The sequence below is a fragment of the Columba livia genome, chromosome 2 (assembly GCF_036013475.1).
Source record: "Columba livia isolate bColLiv1 breed racing homer chromosome 2, bColLiv1.pat.W.v2, whole genome shotgun sequence".
In the NCBI taxonomy this organism is placed as follows: domain Eukaryota; kingdom Metazoa; phylum Chordata; class Aves; order Columbiformes; family Columbidae; genus Columba; species Columba livia.
In genome coordinates, this window is record NC_088603.1 from 108,325,519 (window position 1) to 108,351,264 (window position 25,746).

At 42.3% G+C, this 25,746-nt stretch overlaps 1 protein-coding gene across 1 annotated transcript in view; it reads left to right on the forward strand.

Annotated features, from left to right (window-relative positions):
- The first annotated feature begins 10,061 nt into the window (after positions 1-10,061).
- APCDD1 (APC down-regulated 1) overlaps positions 10,062-25,746 on the forward strand; it is a 33,929-nt gene continuing 18,244 nt past the window's right edge. Inside the window, exons 1-3 of the mRNA XM_065053131.1 lie at positions 10,062-10,321; positions 19,448-19,631; positions 20,978-21,509. Coding sequence (XP_064909203.1) covers positions 10,264-10,321; positions 19,448-19,631; positions 20,978-21,509 — 774 coding nt within the window. The 5' untranslated portion in view covers positions 10,062-10,263. The remainder of the gene's footprint in view (positions 10,322-19,447; positions 19,632-20,977; positions 21,510-25,746) is intronic.

Here is a 25,746-nt window from a genome sequence, read left to right on the forward strand (position 1 = left end):
CCCTAAACGATGTCCCTAAGAAGCATCATGGAGAGAAAAAGGACCCTAAGATGTCATAACACAAAGTCAAGGTATGAAAAAAGTGTGGAGGTATGAAAGCAGAGAACCAGTAAGGGCTCTATCCACTCCTAAAATCTGTGTTGCATTGCTGCAATACAGGCAAATATCCGTGAAACTTAAATTGTGGAAATATGCCTCCATTTCCACTCTTATTATTCGTACCTCATTGAAGGCAAGATGCAAAGCATGCATTAAAACCTAGGACTTTGAAAATGGACACTTAAAGCCATTTCAGACCCAAAACTGCTCCTAGCCATCATCAAGGAGGCATAACAGTAGGTTAAAGAAACGCAATTGTTCAGTTAATGTAAAGGACTAAAACGTTGGTATCTTCTTCTTAAACTAACACTTGGCCAGACAATTTTTCATTCCATGTCAAATGTGACAAGTTTTAAATGCAACCCATCACAAATCATGTTCCAGCCTGAACCATTGACATTTCTTCTGCAATAGAAGTGAACACTTTTAACTTTTGAATACACAAACAAACACTAATACAACAACAGAGAATGTTGAGGATAGGGCCTTTTTCTGTTGCAAACAAACACCCCAATAACACTTGTTTGCTATTCCATCATATTAGGCATAATGAAAAATGTCTACGACAGCCTCGGGGAACATCTTCTTTCCTTTTAGTGGGAATGAATCGCGTTCTTTACTTGCAAATTATTTTAGAAGCATTTAATTTGTGGTAATTTAAATTTTTCATGAGTGCACCTTTCAAGGTGAAATTCTGAAAAGTTTTGCAAGAAATAAGTATGCCTGTGAGATTTATGTGTAAGCCAAGGCATACAGAAATGAAATGAGATAACCACCATAATGCTAGTTCATGGCTGAGCTAGTACTGGAACTTGAGAGTCCTGCTTCTCAGTTCTCTGATGTTAGATTGTGTGGCTTTGAAGAGATACACATCTTGGACTCCCAGAGGAAAGTGCTCCAGACAAAATAAATCACTGTCAAAAGTGGGTGAGATTCCACTGAAGTCGTGCCAGGGGTGACTTGAGCAATTCATCTTCAAAGAAGTTCATTGCATCTTATCTCCAGGAAGATATTAATGATATTAATGGCACATTTACGCAATGTAAGTTTCAACATGCAAATTATCCTTATTAAGATATTTCTTCTAGCTGTTTGCACTTGCTTTCAAACTGAGCTATAAAGGATTTGTCACTGGCCCTGCAACCTATCCCACTTCTGTTGAAACCAAAGCTGAAACTCCCATTGACTGCAACAGGAAACTACTAAACTGTGTAAACCTGGACAAAACCTGGAACAACATACTTAGTGACAAAGATGTACTTGAAATTTGAAAAAGCAAGTAAAGATACAAATATTTTCATCACCATCATCATCATCAGGGTTAGTAAAAAGCAGGACTGCTGTGCATCTCAGTTCCTGAGATACAAGTTATCCTGCCTATCAAGCCACAAAGCATTCCCAGTGCTTACATCTAGGACATTTCACCAGTGAATAAGAAATACACAGCTCTTCAGAGCAAACTTCTATACTCTTAAGGTGCCCAAAACCAAGTATAAGCAAGTAAAAGTAAGTATGGGAATCTCATAAATAGCTACAGATTCATATCAGACAGGAATGAGATTAGCAACAAATTTGGTAATGGGTGACCATGAAAGCATATGAGCAATTAAATTGCAATTCTCTTGAGTTCTTGATTTCCCAGTCTTGATGTTCGAGGGAGGAGAGAGTCTGTGACCGGTGGAGTGTGTTGCAGGGGGCCCTTTACACCCAGCGACCCCTACTCCTCTTGCCTGTATTCCTCAGAGGTTTTTATCCCACAGGAATGTGGACTCTGATGTGGTAGCATTGTCAGAAAACAGTAGATATGCTACTGTCTATATTCATAATATACAATGATAAAAACAGGGCAGTAGGCAGAAAGGCACTCTGTTTTACACCCTGTGAGTAAAATGTTATCTCCTATCCCCTGCTAGAGGCTCTCTGTGGCCCCCATGGAAAGCGAAAATCTACAGGGTGTATCTGGTATGACATGAGGAATTTGCATGAACTCTACCTCTTCCTTTTCCTTCCTTCAATGCAAGCAGCTTGCTCCCACTTCACACGAAATGATGCTCAGAGCAAATTCTGCTCCCCACACTTGTCAATGCAGAATCACCAACCAACCTTTTGCTCTGACCACATTAGCATCCTCCAAATCTCCAGATCTGGAAGAGTAGACACCAAAGTGAAAGCAACAGCAGCTTCTGCCCCTTGATTCACAATGAAGGCAAACTCTGCTAAAGACTCCAGTAAAATATATCTCAGGGACTTTACCACCTTTGCATGCTGAGCAGAGAACTCTGTGTGCAGACTCCTTCACATCAGACAGTTACTACCAAATATACCCTTTCTTTCTGTAATGTGATGGGGAACAGTTCAGTAATTAAAGAGTCGGCTGAATGGGGATATTTTTAGTAACTTGATAGCTTTAAGATCACTGAATTATCTGCCAGGAGCAAGTCACACACACACATGGTTGTAATTGGAGTAGCTGCAATTATTCTGGTGGGAAAAGCAGTTCCACGGGTCACCTGCATATGGGGTGTTTATTTGTGCATGTGTCCAAGAAAGGAAGAGCAGTACGAGGGTCAGCACACCTTGCATGTCCCTTTTGCCAGGTGTTTTCCATAATCCTTCGCAGGCACATGTTCCTTGCTGGTACAGGGCCAGACAGCAGTGCCAAGGGAAGGGGCTGAGAGGAGGGGCTGGGGAAGGGGCTGCCGGAGATCCCGAGGCCACAGTAGGTGGAGGGGACAGGGATAAAGGGCTTCTGCGCTGCTGTGAACTCCTCCCACGGCAGGAAGAAAAGGTACCTCTGTGTGCTCTTTGACACAATTTAATTGTAACTTTGTCCAGACCAAAAAAAATAAAGGCAGGAGGGGAGATATAAGGTATCCTCCGGATATGGAGACTGTGCAAAATCTCAGCACGATTGTCTATAAGAGACAAAGATGCAAAAGGGGACAGAGCAGCTCTCTGTTACTTTGGGCAGAGAGCTATGTTCTAGGGCCTAAAAAGCCTCAGACTTCTCCTCTCTTCTTCTCTCCTCTCTTCTCCTCTCCTCTTCCCTGCCCTGCCCTGCCCTCTCTTTCTCTTATTACCTACAACTGTAATTTAGCCACCGCTCCAAGAAACATGGAGCTTCTCTCCAGGAAGCTGCTGGTAATATTTTCTCAGCAGATAAGCAGTTTTCCTACAGAACCTGGCAGCTTTTACGTAGCCTAGAGAACACCTTGCAGCTGCAGACACAATTGTCTGGGAAGATTGCAGTTAATTCAGGCAGTCAGCAGGCTGGCTGGCTGCATATGGACTTGAAGATCATGTGCTTGCATAATGCACTATCCAGATGTTTCAAAGATTTTATGCATACATAAAAAAGACATTTTGTGCATATAAATGTATTGTATACGTACCTGCACCACCCATACAAAAATATGTATATATATATATATAACATACATTTTACATAAATAGGTGGAAATTATGAAAGGAATTCAAAATCTACTGTAGTTGATATCATTACGGCTTGCCCTCTATCAGTTGTGGAATCTCCCATCTTGGAGATATTCAAAAGCCACATAGACATGGTCCTGGGAATTATAGCTCTAGGTGGCCCTGCAAGAACATTGGACCAAATGACCTCTGAAGTTCTCTTCCAACCTCAACAATTCTGTGATTCTGTGATATATCATATTTAAAGACACATTAATGCCATTCTAGCTGTGGGTGAACTCCAGTTCTAAGTTACAGCTAATACTATGCATTGCTTTTACTCCATGAAGTTATCTACAGATTTGTACTCTTTTTTCCACTGCTGGGGAAACCAAGGGCCTGAGAAATGAAGTGATGTGCACTGGCCTTGCACAACAAGCCAGAGCAAAGTCTTGTCCCCGGCCTCTATTCCACCCTGTCTGCCAAGACTAAAAGTGGTAACTCTCCAAGACTTCTCATCACTTACTTTTTCCATCCTTCTTATTTTCAATCTACTTGGCAAAACCTATGTTTCTATGGGGGTTTTGGTAGCCAGCTGTGCCCTCAGTGGCCATGATGACACCTTGATTACGTCATTGTTTGAAAGTGCATGGAAGCAGTATGCTTTTGCTGAAAGATGGTGGTTAGCCCCCGTTGGGAAGAAGCTTTGAGAAAATACTCTTGTGCTTGAACATACAAGTGGTTTTTAGACCCTGAGTCTAAAATTCAGTGAACGTTTTGAATGAGCCAGTTTTGCAATGAACAAAATTAAAATACCTATACATGGGTATGTTTGAGATATTTGCAGACCTCCAAGACCATGATACCTGTGATTCCAGATCAAGATTGAAAGTGGCAGCTGAATATAAAACTGAGAAATAAACAACATTAGTAAAAGAATGAGACTAGATAACAGCCAGCCAAAGGGCCACTACAAAAGCCCAGAGGCACTGTGAGAGATGGTTATACTTTCAACTTGTATTTGGCCATTTGTGGATCTAAGGCGCCTTACCCATCACCAAATACAAACACCGAACAAAACTGTGAAAGAAAACTTCCAACCGGCTCCCTCAAAGAGCAGGTCAGCTACAGGCAGAAGGGCAGAAGAGCTTCTTCCTCTCCTTGCTGAGGGACACCTTCCTCTTTAACAGGGCAGCCTGGAACAGCTTCCATTTCCCACTCTTTACCTCTCCACTATGTGTTTCCCCTGCCGCAGAAGTTTGCCAAGTGGAAGGAAGACCAAGGGCAAGGCATGAAAAGCTCATTTCCCCAATGATGTTATTAACCTGGAGAGACATCAGCCCCAAAGGGACTACGAGAAGAATATAAAATAAGAAAGTAACTCTCAGATGCATTAGCTGCTACTTGAGACTCTCACACGAGCTTGGCAAGTCACATTTATCCATTTTTCAGTTTGGAAATAAAATCTGCTTCTTTGGATAGTTTATAAAAAATTGCCAGAACTTCCGTTTTCTCTGAGAAATTAATCAAAATCAAAGTTTAATTTCACTCTGAGAAAATGTAAGCAGCAATGAACGACACCGCACATGTGTTTAAATTTTTCCAGAATTTTTCTTTTGTCTTCTGTGATGGAAACCATCATTAGTCCGACTAGTTGCAAAGCGCTGCAGAGCAAGAAGATATATGGAGGGCATTTTTGCCCAGACCACAACAGATTTTTAATTTGCTGGTTTGGCTATGTAGGGTTTTTTTACTAATTTTTTTAAGTCACAACATCAGAAAACCACTGTGCAAACAATAGAAGGCATAAACAACATTTATGAAGGTGTTTTTGCCACACTCATTTTCATGGCATTTGAGTGCCATGAACAAATGAAATGAGCAGCACTGGAGAGGGTTAGGATGGCTGCTCATGTGTACGCTGGACGAAGAAACACCCTTGTCCCCTGTTTGCTGTGGTTCCTGATGAACGTTGTCAGTGTACAGCAAGCACTCACTGTTCCAGCTGGTCTTCCCAACAGCCTCATCCAGGGCCTGATCCAGCCCTTGCTGTAGTTCATGGCAAGACCCCCATCGAGCTCCCTGGGAGCTGGTCCTAAAGCTCTGCTTGTAGCAATACCACCATGAAGTTGTCCATGCTGCTAGTAAAGTAATTCTACACAGAGAAGTTCCTCTGTGGCTCTGAGCAATCAAATCACAAGTAAATTTTAAATGCTGGAAGCAAGTGGAGAAACGAGAGGGAGAGAGTTTATTTTAAGGAAAGCCATTTGCTTGGTTTCAATTCTTTACATCTTTCTCTCATTTCTTTGTCTGGGATGGTCTGAGCTCTGTAGAGTCTACTCTTCATGTCGTTTTATTCCTTTTCCTTTATTCCCACCTACTTTTCAAACTGCTCTAGGAAAATTAGAAAACCTACTTCAGACAACTACATTTTTGTGAAACCAGCAAGTCTGTTCTAGCAGATGGGCTCTGTGTGTGTGTATGTGTGTGCATGCATGTCTCTGAGACTATCTGGAAAAAACAGAGGCAAAATAGCCTATCTTGACAATGGCCACAAGACCTTCATTTTTACTGTGTTTTGTCTATATTTTGCATGTCTGTTACAAGGTAGCAGACCTTCTACCTTCTACCTCTCAGGCTAGTTATCTCCCTAAACAAGGAAGAGCAATAAAGGATACATCTCTGTGGTGACCTGCACCATCTCAGAGCCCTAGTTTGCAGGTGAGCATTGCTACAGGTACCTGCTTGAGAAAACTAAACCCAGATTCAGTATCCCTTGAAATAATCATAAAATTCCACTAGCTTCAGTGACTTCACTGAAGATCAATTTCTTGGTAGGGGAAGTTCAAATATTCTGCACAATTTGGGAGCTAAATGTCTAGAAAGTATTGCCAAAGGCTCTTTAGTTACTTTAAAAATATATATATATTTTTTTTTTTTAAAAGCACTTTAACACCTTATTCTAAAAATATAAGAATGATAGATGCAGTAACTGATAAATCCCACCCTACCCCATAAAATGTAGTGTTTTCAGTCCAAATTGAAAGGAGAAACAAACTGATTGCCATTTGTTTTACGTCGTAAAACAGTTTAACTTCTCCCTCAAACAGCTGAAACCAATATAGGAAGTCACATAGTGAATATTTCTATGTATCAGACAGGCTCCAGGCTCATCTTGTGGATTCTAACTCAAGCCGGACATGTAGGGCAACTTCTCTCCAAATCTTCACTTATTTTGATGAATTTGTCATGGACAGAAATCTGACAGAAACTTGATTCTTTACAAATTAGTTACTCCACTCCTTTCCAATAGATCTTTACATCACACTTCTTTGACTTATTCAAGAGAACATATTGTCTTTTTAAAAACATGATATAGCCATTAGCACGTCATAGTCATGTCACTGCCAAAGCATTACCAAGTCGAAGAGTGCTGCCCCATCCCATTCTTCTCCATAGCATAAAGTGTCCCACATGCTCGCTGTGTCCATTCTTTCCTATCTTCTCTCTCTCTTAAATATCTTTCACCACCAGATTGGCATTGGCAGCCAGCCAACCAGCCAGCACTTTAGCTAGACAAGTACTGTGCTGATATGCCTAGATCTTTGAAGTGTCACGCAACAAGTCCAACAAGTTAGTTTTCTTCCTATTTTACTACTTTTTGCAGAGGGCCCCAGCCACAGAGTACATTTCCCATCACTTTTGTTTTTTTTTTTTTTCAAAAAGGCTCCTTTCTTGGCAAACTTCTGCTGACTACTTACTTTTTTGAAATGCTTTGACCTCTGTGATGTTTTTGAGACTATGGCGAAGGGATGCCTTGATAAATGATTTTACATTACATCTATATTAGGTATATACCGTGCCCTGGGAGCCCAGGTTCAGAAAGTCATGGCTGGGTTGGTTAATATAATTTTTAATGAGCACTGATGTGACATGCTGCTTAGATCAAAGTGCAAAGAGCTGTTATTTGTCACTGCTTCCCATTACAGCATACTCTGAATAGGGGCACGGTAATGAAACAAGTAGGATTGGGCATATTTTCAAAAAAATATTGTGCGTCAGTCTGAAAAAAACACATATCCTTAAAATAACACAAAATAAAAAAGACGAGTAAAAGATAACATATAGTCTGTGTTGTTTTTGGAAAGTTCTCCTGTGTCTGAACCCATTGGGTATTGATTTCATTTTATTTCACTACCACATTTGAAGCTGCACTGATAGTAAATCACAAGCAAAGCCTCATTTACCAAGTTGGCCAATGAAGCAGTAAAGTAATTCCCTTTTCCTCTTATGAAAAGCTGCTAATGATGCTGCCGGGGGGTGAGGGGGAGCTGTCACTTCCCAGGGGAGAAACTGTGAGCTTTTGGGATAATTGACTTTTGGGATAAATGACTTCTTGCAGGTGATCCTCATCTCATCTTTTTGCAGATGATTATATTGCTTAATCTTGGTATGGTAAAGCAGATTGTGTCTATAGAAAAAGTTTCTCCTTTCTGATGTTGCTGCTTTTATACAAATACACTTTGAAACTGCTGTTCCTTCATTATTGCTTACACTGACGCTGGTCTACCCTTTACATTCAGGTAAATAGCAAGTGACTTACATTCAGAGCCTTCCTACATGCCCTATTATCTATACACCTGCCAAATGTGAGAATCCTCGAGCTGGCTTCTTCCAGCAGGCAGGATCCCTTCATAATAATCTGGCACTCATGGCCAACAACAGAGCAATTTGCTTTCCCGCATATCTTGCCTTTCACTTCTACTTATATCTCCCATTTGCACGTCCAGTATTTTCTCACTGATCACCCTGGCAGGAACTTCTCTTAGGAGATGCAACTGTCACACACAGATCTGAAGTGCATCATGTGTCCTCAGGGCTCAGAAACACAGATGCTTGTACTGTATTTAAGCGAACATCACAGTTTTCCTTCCTCACGGGATCTGCCTCACTTATAGAACCTGAAGGTAAAGAAAAACTACTTGGGTGTCTGTAGGAATTGATACAAGTGGCAAAATCAGAGTTTTGACCTGAATTAGTCCTGAAAGCAGCCAAGTGGATACACAAGGCTTCCCAAACAATTTTTCCAAATGTACTTTGTCCACAGCAAGAATCACCTCCCTTCACACACACCTCCATAGCAACTACAGGAATGGGCTGAAGGTAAGCAAGCAACTTTGGGTAAGGATATTCTTACATCCTTACCCAGTGTTACTTGCTCATGTTCATGGACAGCTGTTTCTGAAAGGATGATGCTTTTCTCTGTGCATCTCTCTCCAGGTCACTGAGAGGATATCTGATGACTCCAGGCTTGTACAGACCACCACCAAGTGCACTGGAAGCCATCCTTTCTTATTTGAAAAACACCTGTGTAGAGGCGCAAGCATAACCCTGAGAATCCAAGGCACTGGAGCTCTAATTCTGACTCATCACTTACTTGTTTCTCTCTCCGTTTCCTCCCTATACAAGTGAGGAAGATTAAATTTATTCTTCCCTCTCAAGGGAGTTGGAAGAAGACATCATTGTTTGAATTTCTTTTGAAGTATGCAGCATGTCAACTCTTTGGCTCAGTTAAGCTGCCCAAAACTCAGTTATGTTGATTTTCTCACAATTTCCTCAAATTCGTTACACAGTCTTTGCCATGAGGCCTGTACACAAGTCCACAAGTCCAAACACAAAGAAAACATGACATGCCTGTCCAGAGGACATTAGAAACAAAACCCTCAGGTTCAAACTCAGGCATATGAGTCACATGTACAACATTAAGCTTATGTGTCTTTGCATCACCAGGGCCTAAGACTAGACTAAAAAGCAAAACTAACCAACAACAGACATGGAGTAAAGTATACAAGAGAGTGCGGCACCAAAGAAGACAACCTTTTTAGATAAGATTTTAGATTTTAGAAGACAATCTATTTTTAGATTTTAAAATGTGCGATTTATGTGGAAAGCTGCAGCCACATGAAGGTTTCTTTTCGAGGCAAAGGCACACCACAACTTTCTCTCTAGCTTATGGGTGCAACAGCAAACAACCGCTCAGCACCCCTTGGGAAGCGCGATTCAGGCACCTGGAGTCACAGCTCTACCGGCACCTCCCTTCCCTGCTCGGGCCGCTTCCCCCGCAGTGAAGAAGGACTGACCGCCCCCGCACGCTCTCCCACGCGTGCTCTAGCCTCCCACGGGCGCATCCCACCCGCCGTCCGATCTCACGAGCCCCGGGCTGCCCGCCGCCCACCACACAGCCCGCTTTTCGCTGCCTCCCGTCCCCGCCACCCGCGGCCTGCGGTTCCCGAGCGCCCCTTCCCCGTCCGTGGGAGCGCTCTCCGACGGGACCGCCAGCCCAGCGGCGGGGCCGCCCCCCTCCCCGCCCCGGGAGGAGTCCCCACCTCCCAGCCCCTCCTCCTCCTCCTGCTGGAAGGGGAAATATGAAGCGGAGTCGCCGCTGCGCTCCGCGGAGACGGCGGGGGAGGCAGCGGTGGCGGAGCGGGCATCTTCGAGCACTGAGCGGCGGCGGAGCCGGAGCCCGAGCTCTGTCTGGGCAACGACGGCAGCGGTTGTGTGCGGGGCGGAAGCCCTGAGGAACGGCGGCGGGTCCCGGCCCCAGAGGGTGTCCGGTGGACCCCGGCCCCGCCAGCCGCCTGCCCCCCAGCGCCGGGCCGTGGGCTGCCCGCGGCGGCGCTGAGGCGCGGGCGGCGCGGCGGGAGGTGACGGCCGGAGCGAAGGCGCAGGGAAGGAGCGCTGCGAGGAGGGGAGATGTCCGCCCCGTACGGCAGCCTGATGAGATACCTGTTCCCAGCCCTGCTGCTGCACGGTGAGTGCGGGACGGGTCGGGACCGGGTCGGCTGCCCGCGGGGTGACGGCTCGCGGTGTGCCCGAAAAGCCGGCGGGGTTGCCAGCGGGCCCCATGACCTAGCTGGTGGAGGGAGGGGGTCGCGGGTGGGTGCGCTATCGTGGGTGTGGATGTTGGGTCCCGGCTGCTCGGATCGGGCGTCTCGCCGAGGAAAGGTCCGCACGGATGCCGAAGCGAGCAAAGACCGTTTCTGGTCTGCCTGAACCCCCTTGTTAGCGGCACCCCTTTGTAAAATGTGTGGGTGCGGCAGCCAGCCGGCGTAGGTAAAATCATGCAGAAAGCACCCAGCTTCCAAGTTCGTGTTAGAGATGTTATCGTTGCATGCCTGTAACTGCTTGGATGGAGCAGCTGCTCCGGGCACCTCACACAAAGATGCTTTACACACATCTAGGCAAAGGGCTGGCTCGACCAAGTTCCCGGGAGCTTGGCTGAGATGTCCTGCGGGATCCACATCTCACCTGCAGGCAAAGAAGAGGTTTTTTGATATGGAGGTATTTGCTGGGAAGCCTTAGGCAGCAGAGTCTGCCAGCACTGGGTTATGTACCCAACAAAAAGTTTTGCTGCACAGAGCAGAAACTCTGGGTGTCATGATGCACAGCCCTGCTCTGATGCTCTCTCAGCTTAGCCCTGGACTGACATTTCTCTAAAACTGCACAGTAAGCAAAATTTTAGTGAGAAAAGCCAGCATATTATACTTAAACTTACAAGGTCAGCTTGTAAATTCATATTTAGGCACTTAAACAGATAACCCATCTTTCCAGAAAGCCACTGCTCTTCTTGAGCAGCTTCTGAAAAGGAGGCTGTTTAATGAGCTGCTTAGGTATTTCTAACATTTGGCAGCCAGATTTGAAAAATCTGGACGCGATATTGTTCTGAAAGAGTGACTTGGTTACAGCATCATTTTGAAGAGTGTTCCTAATTCTGAAGTACTTTGTAGCATCCAGCCTTCTTCAGTTACATTTCTTAGGACCCCAAGCTTACTCGTAAAAACAAGAATTTTTTTTAACTGTTACGATGCAAGTGACCTGCGTGGGTTCAGTGTGAGATCTGTGAGCTGGGATAAGGATTTCAAAGCTGTTCCTGGGGTTGGTTTTGTGGAGCACGGATTGTTTCTCGCTGTGTTTGTACAAGTGCTAGGCACACAGATGGCATTCAATAAATAATAAAGAGCATGAGCTTCTGATTTTGTGTTCTGTTTTGAGAAAGAGGGAGCAGGAGACCCTTTTCCCAAGGAGAGGGTTTTATACCCTTCTCACAGCTCAGCTATGAAATCCAGAGAGCATAGAATTGTGTTTAGTCGAGCCAGACCTGCCAGGACGCCAGAGGTGTTCTTTAAAACTCTGTGATCTGGGATGTAAAAGTCAAAATGGGAGGTTTGAAGTTAGAGGGCAAAGAGAGGAAGCATAATTACAGGGTTGGACTCCCCGGCTCATCTGCTTGGAATTACAGAGCAGAGCAGAACCCTGGCTGGAGCAGGAAACAAATCAGGGCCAGTGATCAGATCAAAACAGCAGCTGCCAGAAGAGGATGAAGGATGAAAATAATCTATTTCTCCCATCTGCAGTTATATTTAATCAAATAACATAAACCTATGTTCTTGTAGAAAGATACAACTCAGCATCTTGTATATAAAGATGCTCAGTAATGTAGCAGTGCACAGTTTGGATCTGAGCTTCAAGTGTGGAGAAACTACTGCCCTCTTACAAACTTGAAATGACATCAGTGCCATATAATGCACTAAAATGTAGCCCATTTAAACGTATTTATCCTGTTAGCTTTAACTTGTCCTACAGCTTTTCCCTCTGTCATATAGTCAATAGGAACATCCTTCAGTCAGCACCTAGCCCGAATTGGTAATGAGTAAGAACAACCTGCAATCTCAGGGGATCGCAGTGTTAAGCCTCTTTACAGCACTTGATGTTTTCCTGTTTTCTTTTGCATTTCTACTACACATGGCGATTTAAGGGTTAAAAGCAAGTGAGTGTGGGTGAGTGGTTGAGGTTTTTTAGGGCTTAAAGCTTTGTAACTCAACATGTTCCGTAAGGCTAAAGCTTCTGCTTTCATTATATTAAGAATGCCTACTTTAACATCACCAAATTAAAATTTGGAGAAAACTTGTCTTTGTTAATCAAAATAAAACCTGTACAATGTCAGGAGAAAAACAAAACAAAACAACGTTTGCAGCTGGAAGTTGTCCATTATCACTGTTTTCTTTGCTTAGACAAAAAGCCACAGAAGTTTCAGATGTCAAATGCTAAGACCATTCAGCTCCAGAAAACCCAATTAATAAGAGCTACGTTCAAGTGGATTCAAAACAAATTGGGCTAATTTCTTTTGTAAATGTAAACTTTTTTTACAAATACAGATGCTAAGAAGAAACTTTAGTATATTTCTGATTATGTTACTGTTAGAATAATGTATTAAAAACTTTAAATAAAACTATTTGTTGATAACATCATGGAAATAGTACCAATAAAGATGATGAAGACAGGACTGCTAGGCTTTTCAGAGGAAAACTGTTTATGTTTTTTAAAGTTCTCTGGCAATATTGATTAAATTAGTTACATAGAAACACTCCATTTCAAAATCTGTTCAGGAAAATAATAAGTAAATGTATCAGGAGATATAAATACCTGTATCCATAAAATGGACAAATACTGTGCTCTATGCTAAAGATGTATGTGATCTATTCCCTCAGTAAAAATACTACATTTGGAAATCTGGAGGACAACAAAGATGGAAAGAGGGGAAGACACACTGCTTCATGTAAGGCTTGTAGAGCTTGAGTTAGAAGATGGACTCAGTTTTATTCACAGTGTAAATTCAATTTCATTCATCACAGTAGCTTGACTGTGGGCTAACAGCGATACGATGTAGGTGTCATGAACAGTAAGGGAAATTTTTGCACTCTGTAGGGTGTCCATAGTAGGTGGGCTACCAGGTGATGAAGCCCAAAACTAGCCTAAACCATGCTGAAGGCAAATCCCTTCAGCTATTCCAGGCAAGGCTAGTATTTTGTTACTGACGTGGTGCTTTAAGCAGGGCTGACAGAGGGCAGGATTATACGTAGCAAGCTTGTTTAGCATTGTCTTTACTCAGACACAAATCTCAATGGCGTTGGGGAGAGTTCCACTTGAATAAATGCTGGTGCCGAGGTGTGGGTGGAGGACAGGGCAGGGGTCTGCAGGCTGCAGGGCAGATGTCTCTGACACAGAGCAAATGTTTCCTTCAAAGAGGGCAAGACCAAACTACTGTCAATATTGGAATGCACTTAGGGCCCAGTGCTGCACCCACTCATGCCAAGGGGGAGAGTTCCTGCTGACCTGAGGAGAGGTGGGCTTTAACCCTTCAGGGCTTCATAAAGAAGCCCATTCTGCAGGCAGTGGTGTTTCACCTTGCACGGGTAGCAGCAGTCATCCCAGTTAAGAGCCAGACTTCATATTATCTGAGTTTATTGTTGTGTAACTGCTTGGCGTTTGGTTCTCTGACCTCTTCCAAGATGGGGCATTGAGTAAGGACCAAGATGTAGGACAACAGAGGACCTCAATGCTGGGCCTGTCAGCCTTGGAGGAGTTTTTTTTTGGTTGTCCCATCTAAACATACTTTGGATCTCTCTTTAGGACCTTCCATACTCTGAAACATTCATTTTGCCTATCTTTGAAAGCTGTATCTGGAAACTCTGTGTGCACGAGGAAGGGAGCAGATACATGTGAAAGGAAATCGTTGTCCTGTCTGCTTCCGTGGCCATAAAACCCAGCTTTCCTTTCCCAACCCTTTTCTTTGTAGTAGCTAATGTAGGTCCCAATCCTGCGAGGACTCTTTGAAGTTCCAAGTGCAGGGAAAACACTGGTAAACACAGACTACGACTTGGTAACGGGACATTATATTCTCCATGGCAATTACGTAAGTTTGCGCTGTAACTAAAAGCCTGTCATGGGTGTTATCTAACACGATCCACATCAAGAAAGAGCGTAATCCAAATGTCTCTTTATTTAATTGTGCAGGGCAACTGCCCAGATAAGGAGAGCTATAAACTTAATCCTGACAATTTTTCTTTATCTGTCGTAAGGTTTTTCAAGTTTCAAACAAGTAAAGAGCTTGCTGCAGAAATAAAGCACAAAGATTAAACTGTTCCTATCAGAGCTGAAGCCACTTCATATTTTGAACTTGTACTTTCACTTGGGGTTGTTTTAATTCATAATAAAATTGTGCTTTTCTGAATTTACATTGCTATAAATGAAAGAAAAAGTGAAGTGGTTCCTGCTGAGCAATACCAATCTAAATCCAGGTTTGAATCCTACTTTCAGGTAACATTTATTCTCTCGTTTAGAGAAGCATGAGTGTGTTGAACACCTGGTAGCTTTGAGTTTTGGTTTGAAGCACTACACTTCGACACATTGGAAGCCATGGTTTGGATTCTAGTAAAGGTGTTCATTAAACTGATTACATCTAAGCTGTTTAAGATTTAAGATTATTTGCATTATACTTTAGAAATCTGGCATCACTGAGAACAGAATTTGGCCTGGGTGTTTAGGCACTAATTAAATTATAAGAACTTGTGTTCAAGGACAACTCTACTTACCATTATCTGTGTTGCAATTTTAGGTTATTTGCATACTATTTTTCAGAAAACAAAAACATTTATTTTAGAAGCTTGCAGGTTTTTGCAGAAATGTTGGTGGAGAGCTTTGTCATAGCCAGTTTTGAAACACATTTAGGTAACGGGCTGCCAACAGATTGCCCTTTCAAGATTTGTATTTTACTCGCAGCTATGTGCAGAATTCTTTGAAGAACTTCAAAGTAACCTATCTTCCCTTAGCAATTATTTTTATCTTGGATGGTTGTTCCCACATCAGATACAGGTTTGTAACTGAATCTGAGAGCCTGAGGTCCTCTGCCTGGCGTAGTTCATGCTCCTGTCCACATCTAACTGGGGCGGCAGCTGTGCAGACCTCCACTTTCCCACTCAGATGGATGTTGCATCCATCACTGTGAAGTGTGACCCGTGAGGGCCCGGGCAGGCATCCCCGGCTAGCTGTAGCACCTCTTACACTATTTTCAACCAGCTTGATGCTAAAGGTGTGATCTATACCGCTAGGGCTTGATTATGAATGAGGCACTGGCTATCAGCTCATCAGAAAATGCATTTGTTTTGCTTTGTTTCTCTAGATGGCATTTCTGATGGGCTCTGGAATTTTCCTTTTGAGCTTGCTCCTTTGCGTAAATAGCCACCATGGAGCGGGTGATACAATCTTATGACTTCTGGTTGTCGTGTAGCTAAAGTGAAAACCAGCCAGAGGCTTCACAGAATTAGTGCTATTAGTCTCATGCAAAGATCTTTTTTGTTTGTTTGAATTCTGTCACACTTTGGAGTAATAACATGGTGGACATTATTTATTTATTTATTTTTAACAAGTAAGATTCCTTCATAACACAAAAAAATTAAAAGTCAGTCAGAGAGTGTCTGAGGTACCCTCAGTTGAGTCTGAAATACTTATGTGACATGTCATGGAGGTACTGAAACCAACCATCTGTCTCTGCTGTAGAGAATAGCAGACTTGGATCACTCTGAATGAAAGTAGTGGCTCCAACTATTTTGCAACTGCGTCTAGGCTCCAAAATGGGCTTTTAAAAGAGCCGTGAAATGCTTTTCCCAGTTTCATGAAAGCACATTTTAACCTTGAGCCTTCCAGCCTTGTCCAATTTAACATGGCCCAATGGATCTTTAAAAAAATGAGCAATATCATCTCGGTGGGACCTCAGTTTTGCAGAACACCTCACTGCATGCCGCCAAGGGTGGAGCAGGGGGACATGGTGCTGCCGCTGAGCACCTGCTGCCAGGAGGAGCACAGGAAGGCGGTGCGGGGGTTTTGCTGCCCTGTGTGGGAAGCGTTATCACCGGTCTTGGTGTTTGATCTGCAGATGGTACAAGGGGAAGTTACGGCTCCTTTGTATGGTACTCATATGTATAGACATATGCCAGTAAATATAAAAGCGTTGAAATGATTACTTAGTAAGGAAGAAGCCTGTGCTAAATTAAGTATTTTCTTGCCCCAGCAATGTGAACATAGGTAAAGGTCCCATCACTGTCTTTTAATTTTATACCATAATTCATATTCTGATATTCACATCATATTTATGTGATGTTGCCTAGCATGTGTGTGTTTTCTACATCCCTTCCTCTGTCTCTGAAGCATTTGTTATGTTCTCATGCCTGTCTTGATTACCTAAACTTGTTCCTGCCCTCGTTTGTCACAGTTGGATGGATAGAGTCCCAAACAAATACCCTCTTCACAGGTACAGATCTCTGGAGGTATCGATGCAAATCTCCCTTCGGTCCACTGGTTACAGTTTATCATTTGCAAGTTGCAGACAAAACTACATAGATGTGACAGGAGGAACTGGGACCCCATTGCTTTTGAGCTATATCAAAGAAAAGACACTGTATAATAACACAAATCTGACTCATTTTCAAAACCCCCTTCTTTTCATAATATCCTCCAGGGAATAATTGGGAATGTATAATGTGGTTGCTGCATTTTCTCCTTTGATATGTACACATGCAAGATGGTATCCTCCCACAGAAGAATTTCTGCTTGGAGAAATTAAATGCCCAAGTATGTTTAAATGAATAAATCATTCATTTTTAAGTGCATCTGTATTCTTGAATCATATGACATGAGCTGGACAAAACACAACTCCTTAAAAGCAAGTGGTATAATAAATATGCCTTGGAAAAAGTCACTTGAACCATTTCAAAACCTCCTCTCAAAGGCAGATTTCAAACGCTTAACAACTTTAAAGGGAAAAGCAAATTTTCAAAGACTTTTTCAGTGTGAGATAATTTGTCTGCAGGAGACATCCTGACAACTACGTTTCTGTTGAAAGAATTAGTACTGATGGCTGCAGCCTCTATTGGGTGTCTGGCAGGAGGTGTCACTTCTGACCCGAAAGATGCTCTGAATGCATAGACAGGAGCGCTCGCTCCATTTCAGAATGAGGCACTAAAGTAACGTGGGCTTTCTGAGTGTGTGGAGACTTAGAGATGGAAAGGGGTGTTAGGAGGCAAGCTCTCAGTCACTAGCTGAAATTCATATGGACAAAAATACATAGAGTGATAAGTTCACCTGCATCTGGCTGAACATGTTCTCATAGTGGTGTGAAGGCCTGTGATATCTGCCCCCATAACCACAAGGTTTCAGATAAACCCAGGGTTTTTAGAGTGTCAAATACTACTCCAGGCTTCAGCCCAGGAGGCTGTACCACTGCATACATGAAGTACTGACCCTGTCTACTAAATCCTGCCCCTCAAAAGATGTAGTCAGTTCAAGTAGAGCATCACTGTGCTTTGGTTCTACCATTTGTGAAGCAGCCATGCCATTTCTGGCTGAAGAATGGGGAGATATTTGACACTAAAGTAAGCGACTCAGCTCAGCAATGTAGAAATACCTGAGAAGCCGTGACTTCCAGAAAGGGAGAAGTATTGGCCCCTGAAAATCTGCCTCCTTTAAGGGCATCTCAGAGAGCGTGCTCAAATATCAAAGCATCTCTAGTATTTATTACCCTTTAGAAATTAAGGCCGTAAATTCTCATTCACATTGAAGAATTGTTTGTAACCTGCAACAAAGCTACCAGCTTTTCTGGTAAAGGCTTTATGAGGTTGTAATCACTGATCTCATTAAATCTTGAGATCATTCAGTGGTGAGTACCGTTTACATTCAGATATTTATTGTATTCTTTCTGATCATTCCTCACCCTGCCTACTGGACAGGTCCTTGCCTATGTTTAATTTAGGAATTGCTATTTTAAAAGGGTTGACATGTATTTATCATTTTAGCAATGCCATTTTCCCAGGTGTTACCCAAGTTTCTTTCGGAAGATCTAAGGCGTAGCCAACATAATGCATCACTGACACGGTTTTCTTTTTTGCAATAGGAAATAGGAAAGGTTTGAAACAGTGTTGAACTAAAAAAAAATAAACCCACTGATTTTCTTGTAATTTCTGTGGCAGTGCTACACACTACTCATGCACATGCCTAAGTATTATGTGAGGCCTGGGGAATAAAGTGTAGGATCCTACATCAGGCGGTCTGGGCACCAGAAAAGAGAAGGGGGAATTCCAGACTCTGCCCCTGGGAGCGTGTGGTAGCAAGACATCCCTCTCCTTAAACAGCCATCCTGACTTAACAGGCAGCCTCTCCACCTCACCCCATATTTGTTTTCTAGCCCACCGGTTCTTAAATTCCATCTGGCAAAGCAATACAGTTCCCAACCCATGATGTAGGGTTCATGTTTTTCACCTCTTAACCTCTAGATGTGTGTTTTTCTTTTGATCCATGTTTTCCAACATATCTGAGAGCAGGCTGTGCCTAAAAGAGCAAAGACGCATTCCTTCTGAAGCTACATATTAATTTTGTTCAATTAATATTGTGTAGAGAGAGTGCTGGTGGGTTTTGTATGCATACATTACTAGAAACCAAAATTACTGTGTGCTGGAGGTAAAATTAGCTTTTGAAATTCCTTTTCCCCTTTAAAATAAAAATAGCAGAATCTGCCTTTAATTGACCACCTCAGTCATCACAGAGGCTTCCTGTGTGCAGAGGCTTTGCTTTTAGTATCTGTTTTCCCTAGGCTTTAAAGAGTAGTCTTCATTTGCAAGTTTATTATAGAAGCGTTCAAATTAGAGGTGGGATGAAACCGCACAGTTTACATCTGGATCTGAACGCAACTTCAAGTTTCAAGGTCCAGGTTTTGATTGTCTCAACTAGAGATCAAAGAGGTGTCTATAAAATTCAGGTTCAGAGCCACATCTACTGGGTGTGGAAGTGCAACACTTTGGTTCAAACCATTTTCTCCCTTGTATTTCATAAAGCAAATCTATTTAGTGGATTATTAGTGAGCTCACAGAGAGGAAGAGCTTCCCATATTTATTTAATTTTTCAGATGAGACAAGAAATGTAAACAGCACATTCCTAGACACATAACATTGCGAACAAGTGTCATTCAACGGGATGTTCTCAGCCTCCTTTATCGCATTGAAGCCTTTCTCACTAGGGTCTCATGATAACTTACACTTTTCTTCCACAGGGCTGGGAGAAGGTTCTGCTCTTCTTCATCCAGACAGCAGGTCCCACCCTCGGTCCTTGGAGAAGAGTGCATGGAGGGCTTTCAAGGAGTCGCAGTGTCATCACATGCTGAAACACCTTCACAATGGAGCCCGGATCACTGTGCAGATGCCTCCCAATATCGAGGGACACTGGGTCTCTACTGGGTAAGATAAGACAAAGCAAGATGCTTGAGTGATATCTGCAGAAGAGGGGAAGGAAGCAGAGAAGGAAGGATGAATATTCCCACTTTAAGCAGCAGGGAAAACATTTTCTTTAATATGGTGATGCTCTAAGTTCCAAATGCTTTCTATATGTTTATGCATAAAAGGAAAAGAAGCAGCATTATGTACACTAGAATAGCAGACTATAAAGCTGTCTTGATGAATCAATTTATAGTCTGGATTTTAAACAACATGCTGTGAAATATCTTTAAATCTCTCTTTCTATAGGAAGGATCTCAACAAATTGCCAAAAGGGATGCTTACTCAAATATAACATTCTGCTATCTTTGACTACATGCATTAGATCCATTGAATGGGTCCTTGCTTTCAGAGCATTTGTCTAGCACAGATTTTATTAGCACAAGAAATTAAGAAGATGTATTTCACCAGTTCTATGACTCTCTGTACATGATAATTCATAATTCAGAGAGCTATTTTGCTTCCTGTCTCAGCAGGCAACATTCACATGCTTATTTGAAGTGAATTGTAGTAGGAAAGACTGGGGTTTTTTAACAGAAAGGAGTGTATTTGTATTAAGCAGTGCAGATGTGGCAAGGGGGACAAGTTTGAAGGCACAAAAAGACTTTCTACAGGAAGTGGAATTTAACTCCTATTTACACCTTAAAAAAAAAACAAAAACAAAAAAAAAAAAAAAAAAACCCTGAACATTGCATGGCCCAAATTCAAGCCAAATATAAGTTTTTGCATTAACAGTCAGAAGTTTGAATTAATTGCCACCCCTGCTGAAAGTCCGAGTAGAAGAGCTGAGGACACGATCCTGCACGTCCTCTGCAGATCAGTGTTGGTAGAGATCTGCTGAGAAACTTGCACAGCAGCATAGAAGCTTGTACTGATCTGGGGGTATTCGGCATCTCACTTTCTCATGTTATCAGTCCTTTTCCTAAAATCTGCCATGCAAAAGATAAAAATAGATGTTTAATAAGATGCTACTTTGTAAAAAGAAAAATGGAGCCACACAGTGGTCCCTAGACAGAAAGGAAAAGAAAAACCTAACTAGAAGAATTTAAACCTACAAAAGTTAAGCCCTTAGTCAGATACGATCAACATGAAGCAATATATTAATAACAGCGTAACAGCAGAGGAAATTGTTGGTTAATTGGCAGGCCACAGGTGCCTAGTTCCTGTTTACTCCCACTCATGCTAGAGGGACATTAGCACCCAAGTGTCTCTGTGGAGCCAAGGAGGTTTGCTCAGCCTTGTTACCTGTAGTGTACCTGATGTCTCGCCTTGCTAAAATTTTGTTTCCATCACTTTCTGTCTTCCCACAGCTGTGAAGTTAGAGCAGGCCCCGAGTTCATCACAAGATCTTACAGGTTCTACCACAATAATACATTTAAGGCCTATCAGTTTTATTATGGTGGCAATCGCTGCACAAACCCTATCTACACATTAGTTATACGTGGCAAAATACGTCTCCGCCAAGCATCCTGGATCATCCGAGGGGGTACCGAAGCTGATTATCAGCTGCGCAGCATACAGATCATATGCCACAATGAAGCAATAGCCAAAAAATTAAGTGAGCTGGTGAACCATACATGCCCTGGATTTATACCAGAAGATAGTCCCTGGGAGCAGGATGTGAGCTATGATTTGCTGAGAGAAGAGAATGGCTGTGAATGCACCAAAGCTCTGAATTTTGCCATGCATGAACTCCAGCTGATCCGCGTGGAGAAGCAGTATCTGCACCACAATTTGGACCACCTTGTGGAGGAGCTATTTCTTGGAGACATTCATACTGATGCTACTCAGAGGAGGTACTATCGGCCCTCTAGCTACCAACCTCCACTTCAAAATGCCAAGGTATGTGTCTGTAGATATGCCCTCTTTTTAAGATACTAGTGACAAAGCCCACATTATTCAGCTCTTCTGAGTCAGTGCACTAGTGTAACCTAAAATGTAGATGCGCTTCTAAAATAAGAGGTGGATTGCAGCCTTACAGGTGATGCAGACAATTAAAAAATATCACACAGTATATATCAAGAGAATAGTAACTCTACTGTGGTTTATGAGACTCCATCAAATGCACAAATAGTAGTCTGATGAACTAAGGTCAATGAAGGCCACTCTGAAGATGGAATCAAAGACTTGTACACAGTGGTGGGAGTTGTTGGCTGGGACCACAGCGTAGGCTAGCAGTTGAGAAGAAAGTTTGATACAGGTCTGAGAAAGAGCAAGAGAAACAGGCATCAGCGGATGCTTCTGTAGCTGCAGGAGTCCCAGGGAGAGAGGAAATCCAATTGTATCAGCATATGGAAGTTGGGTGATCCATAACCTGAAGAGAAAAAGAGGAAATTGGAAGGTAGACACATAAAAGGGCAGCATGAAGGAAAAAAACCCTGATGGGTTGTGCAGGTCACGGATCCAGACGCAGGCACGCACATTAATGAAATGAAAAACAGGTGAATTTTGCATGGGGCTCTAATTCCATTTGATAATTCAGTTTTCAAAGGGGCCTCAAAGTGCTGTCAGCTTTGTTGGGAACTGATCAACTCGTAGTAAGTTAAAGAAAAATCAAACAGGAAAAATAGACATTGATGGCCTGCAGGAGGGCTGTCTATAGATCTTTCCTGGTGATATTTCAAAGGCAGGCAGCGATTGGAACCACATTGCCGGGTGCCGTTGCCACAGCATCACGTCCAGCTAATGGGTTATCACCATTTTTAATCATCTCATTGCAAACAGTTCAAAAATCAGCTATAGCTTATCAGCAATAGCAGGAAACACAACAGGGGAAGGGAAGATTTTGATGAGAAAGCGTTGGATTTCACTTCCATTCAAAACTGTCCACCCTGGTTTATATCTGCCTGCTGTGAACATCAAATTTCAATACTTCAGGACCTTACATGATCTACCTTTAATCATTTTAATAGTCTGGCCTAGGTATAATTTTAATTCACAGTCAAATATATCTCTGTATGAAAGCTGCTGTCATTTCTGTCATTCTTATGTTCTCTTTAAGTGACCAGGGACAAATCTGTGTTTTCTTTTTAAACATGTCTTCCCAAAATGGAGAGTTTCAGCAAAAACAGGTGAACCACAGCATGTTCCTCTTCAAAATTTTACTTTAATTAATCCAAACATGCACATTGGCTTTCTCTTTGCTTATTTTGGAGTCGATGGTTCTTTCCTAAACCTGTTACTTGCAGGTACCTGTAGGTACAAATGATCTGACACTTGCTATCTGTTGTATCTGTTCTAGAAAATATGGTACCTCTTTTTCTGACCGCGTGAAACAGAGATAAAATCTTGGTTTAATTCACCATAGCTGATTATTTTTTCTGGTCAAATCTAGTTCTATTGCTAAGGGCTGATAAATAACATAGTAAATGCTTACACTTCTACCTTGTAGTAATTTCATTACAGTCACAACGATCAGATGTACTGTCAACCAGCTTTATAAAAGTAAGATTTTTGCCCAGGTGAGCTATAATTTTAGGACACATCGTTAACAATTTTCCTTCCTGTCTCTTCTGCTGCTGTAGCATGACTTTTTCCCTCTAAAATACAATGTCTTTAAAACATAATGCTCAAATATAAGGGATCAAATCTTGCATAAGAGGTCTCTTTCTTGAACCAGGTTAGCTAAATAAACTGTGAGAGCACTGAAAACTCTCATTTACATTCACAAAGTCCGTGATTTCAGACATTATCTGATCCATTCTAACCTGAGTGGGTGACGTCTCTATGTGAAAGGTCGGACCAGCCTCAGCCTTTCTGCCTGGGTCACCCTCCACACCATTATCCTAGAGTCCCATGTGTCTGGATGGGCAGGTCCTACCCAGGGGTACCTGTGTGCTCCGATTGGAGACAGCCTGCAGTCTGGCTCCCAGGGGAGGCTTCCACATCATATATTTACAAAAACTAGGGGAAGGGAAAAACAAATAAGCCAACTAGTTATCTGTTGGTATTCATGAATTGGAATCATAGAATAGTTTGGGTTGGAAAGGACCTTCAAAGATCCTTTAAAAGTCCACCCCCCCTGCAATAAGCAGGGACATTTTCAACTAGATCAGGTTGCTCAGAGCCCTGTCCAGCCTGGCCTTGAATGTCTCCAGGGATGAGGCATCTACCACCTCTCTGGGCAACCTGGGCCAGTGTTTCATCACCCTCACTGTAAAAAATTTCTTCCTCGTGTCTAGCCTGAATCTCCCTCCTTTAGTTTAAAACCATTACCCCTTGTCCTGTCATAACAGGTCCTGCTAAAAAGTCTGTCCCCTCTACAGTGCTTCCAAATAAGAGTTTTGGTACCCAGGTGTTGGCAGAGGCTGAATTTATGACACTGGAAGCCCATTCATAAGAGTACTGTTGCCTACAGAAAGCATAAAAATTCATAAGGTTTCCAGCTCTCCATGATGAAACTACTGTGCTTTTATAAATGGGGTCTCAAGTCCTGACTTGCAGCCCACTGCTCGACTTCCAGTTTGGCCAGTTATGACTTATAGAGAGTTACAATGCCTCAGTTTCTCCTCCAGCCATTGCTTGCAAGACCTGGTTGGCTCCCACAATGTGTATTTACAGCATGTGGATTGCTGGGATGCCAGTCTCAGCTGGACCCTTCAACAGCAAAAGATGCATAGGTTTAATGCAATATTGAAGTGCATAACAGCAGAGCTTGTCTTTGTGATTTTTTGGTAGGTTCCTCTTGCTCAAATTCAATGCGAGATTTCTTTTTTTCTCAAGAGAAGTTGGGGCTGCTGAAACCAGGCTTTCAGCATGATACAAATAACAGTACCACTAAAAAATGAACCTTTGCCTCAGCTGCCATGAAAGACTTCTGGGAGTCAGTTTGTACCGTGAAATTCTCTATGCTAACAGGTTCACAACACAGCCATCTGACCTAGTGTTTGCCAAATGTAGGAAGAATAGTATGAGAAGTGCTTTTTTTTTTTTTGGTCTTTAAAGTCCAGGCAAACATACTGCTGAAAGGTTATAACCCTTCTTCTTTGAACTCTTTTCCTTTTCTAATTGTTGCTCCACTGGGACCCAGCTGAAACTGAGTTTAAATGCTAAATTGAGTTTAAAACTACAAGGCACAGACTCCTCTGGAAACTGGACACCATGAATAAATAGAAACATTAAATCAACTTGTTTTCTTAAGGTTTCTACAGTCATACCAAGAGGTTGAGGAGGCCAGGAAATTGCTTCTGAAGTGAATCAGGTGTATTGTGTGGAATCTTTCATTTAGGGCTTTTTTCATTTCCTTTTTATTTATTTTTATTTTAAACTTATAAAGACCTGTCTAAAATAAGTTAAGAGGATTCACATTTTGAGTTAAATTTATAGTTAAGCCTCTATATAGAAGAAAGTTCCACCCAGCTCAAGAGTTTACACAGCCTGCAAGTTGAATGTGGTAGCCATGTTCATTACTTATGTGGTTGAAATGAATGGTAATTAAAAGCAAATGATTGCTGGATATGCTAGGAATGCCAAAGCCACATGATCAGGACTTTAAACAAATAGAATTGGACCTTCTCCAGATTCCTGTAGCAATTTCACCACAGGTTGGTAAATCAAAAGGGCTGTCCAAAAACCAGACAGCTTTATGCTGAGCTACAAATCTGAATAAATTCACAGATTACCATATCTCAAGTGTTCATATAAAATCAGGGAGCTTTGAAAATATATATGTCATCTCTTAAGGTTTTATGAATTCTCTTAGATAAGAGCATACCTTAAACAAATTCCTCCGGTAAAATATGTGAAAGTTCTTGAGTGCAGCTGATGACTAGGTCACTGTATAGATTTATCTTGGCGGTCCTCTAGCCTTGCTCAAGATATCAATTAAGACTTGCTGAGGAACCAGGCCAAATATCTTTGATGCCTCTTGATGTTGTGAGTTTGTCAAGGGATTCAAGCTACTGCACATGCAGCTTCTTTAGCCAGCATGAGAAAGGACACAGTTGGAAAGACCAGGATGGTGGAACTGCTTGGCCATCATCACACCTATTAGACAAAATATTCCTGATGCCAAGCAGCATAAAATCATAACTTATTTACAAATGCATACAGGGGCTTGTAGAGTGAAGCAAGGCTTGGA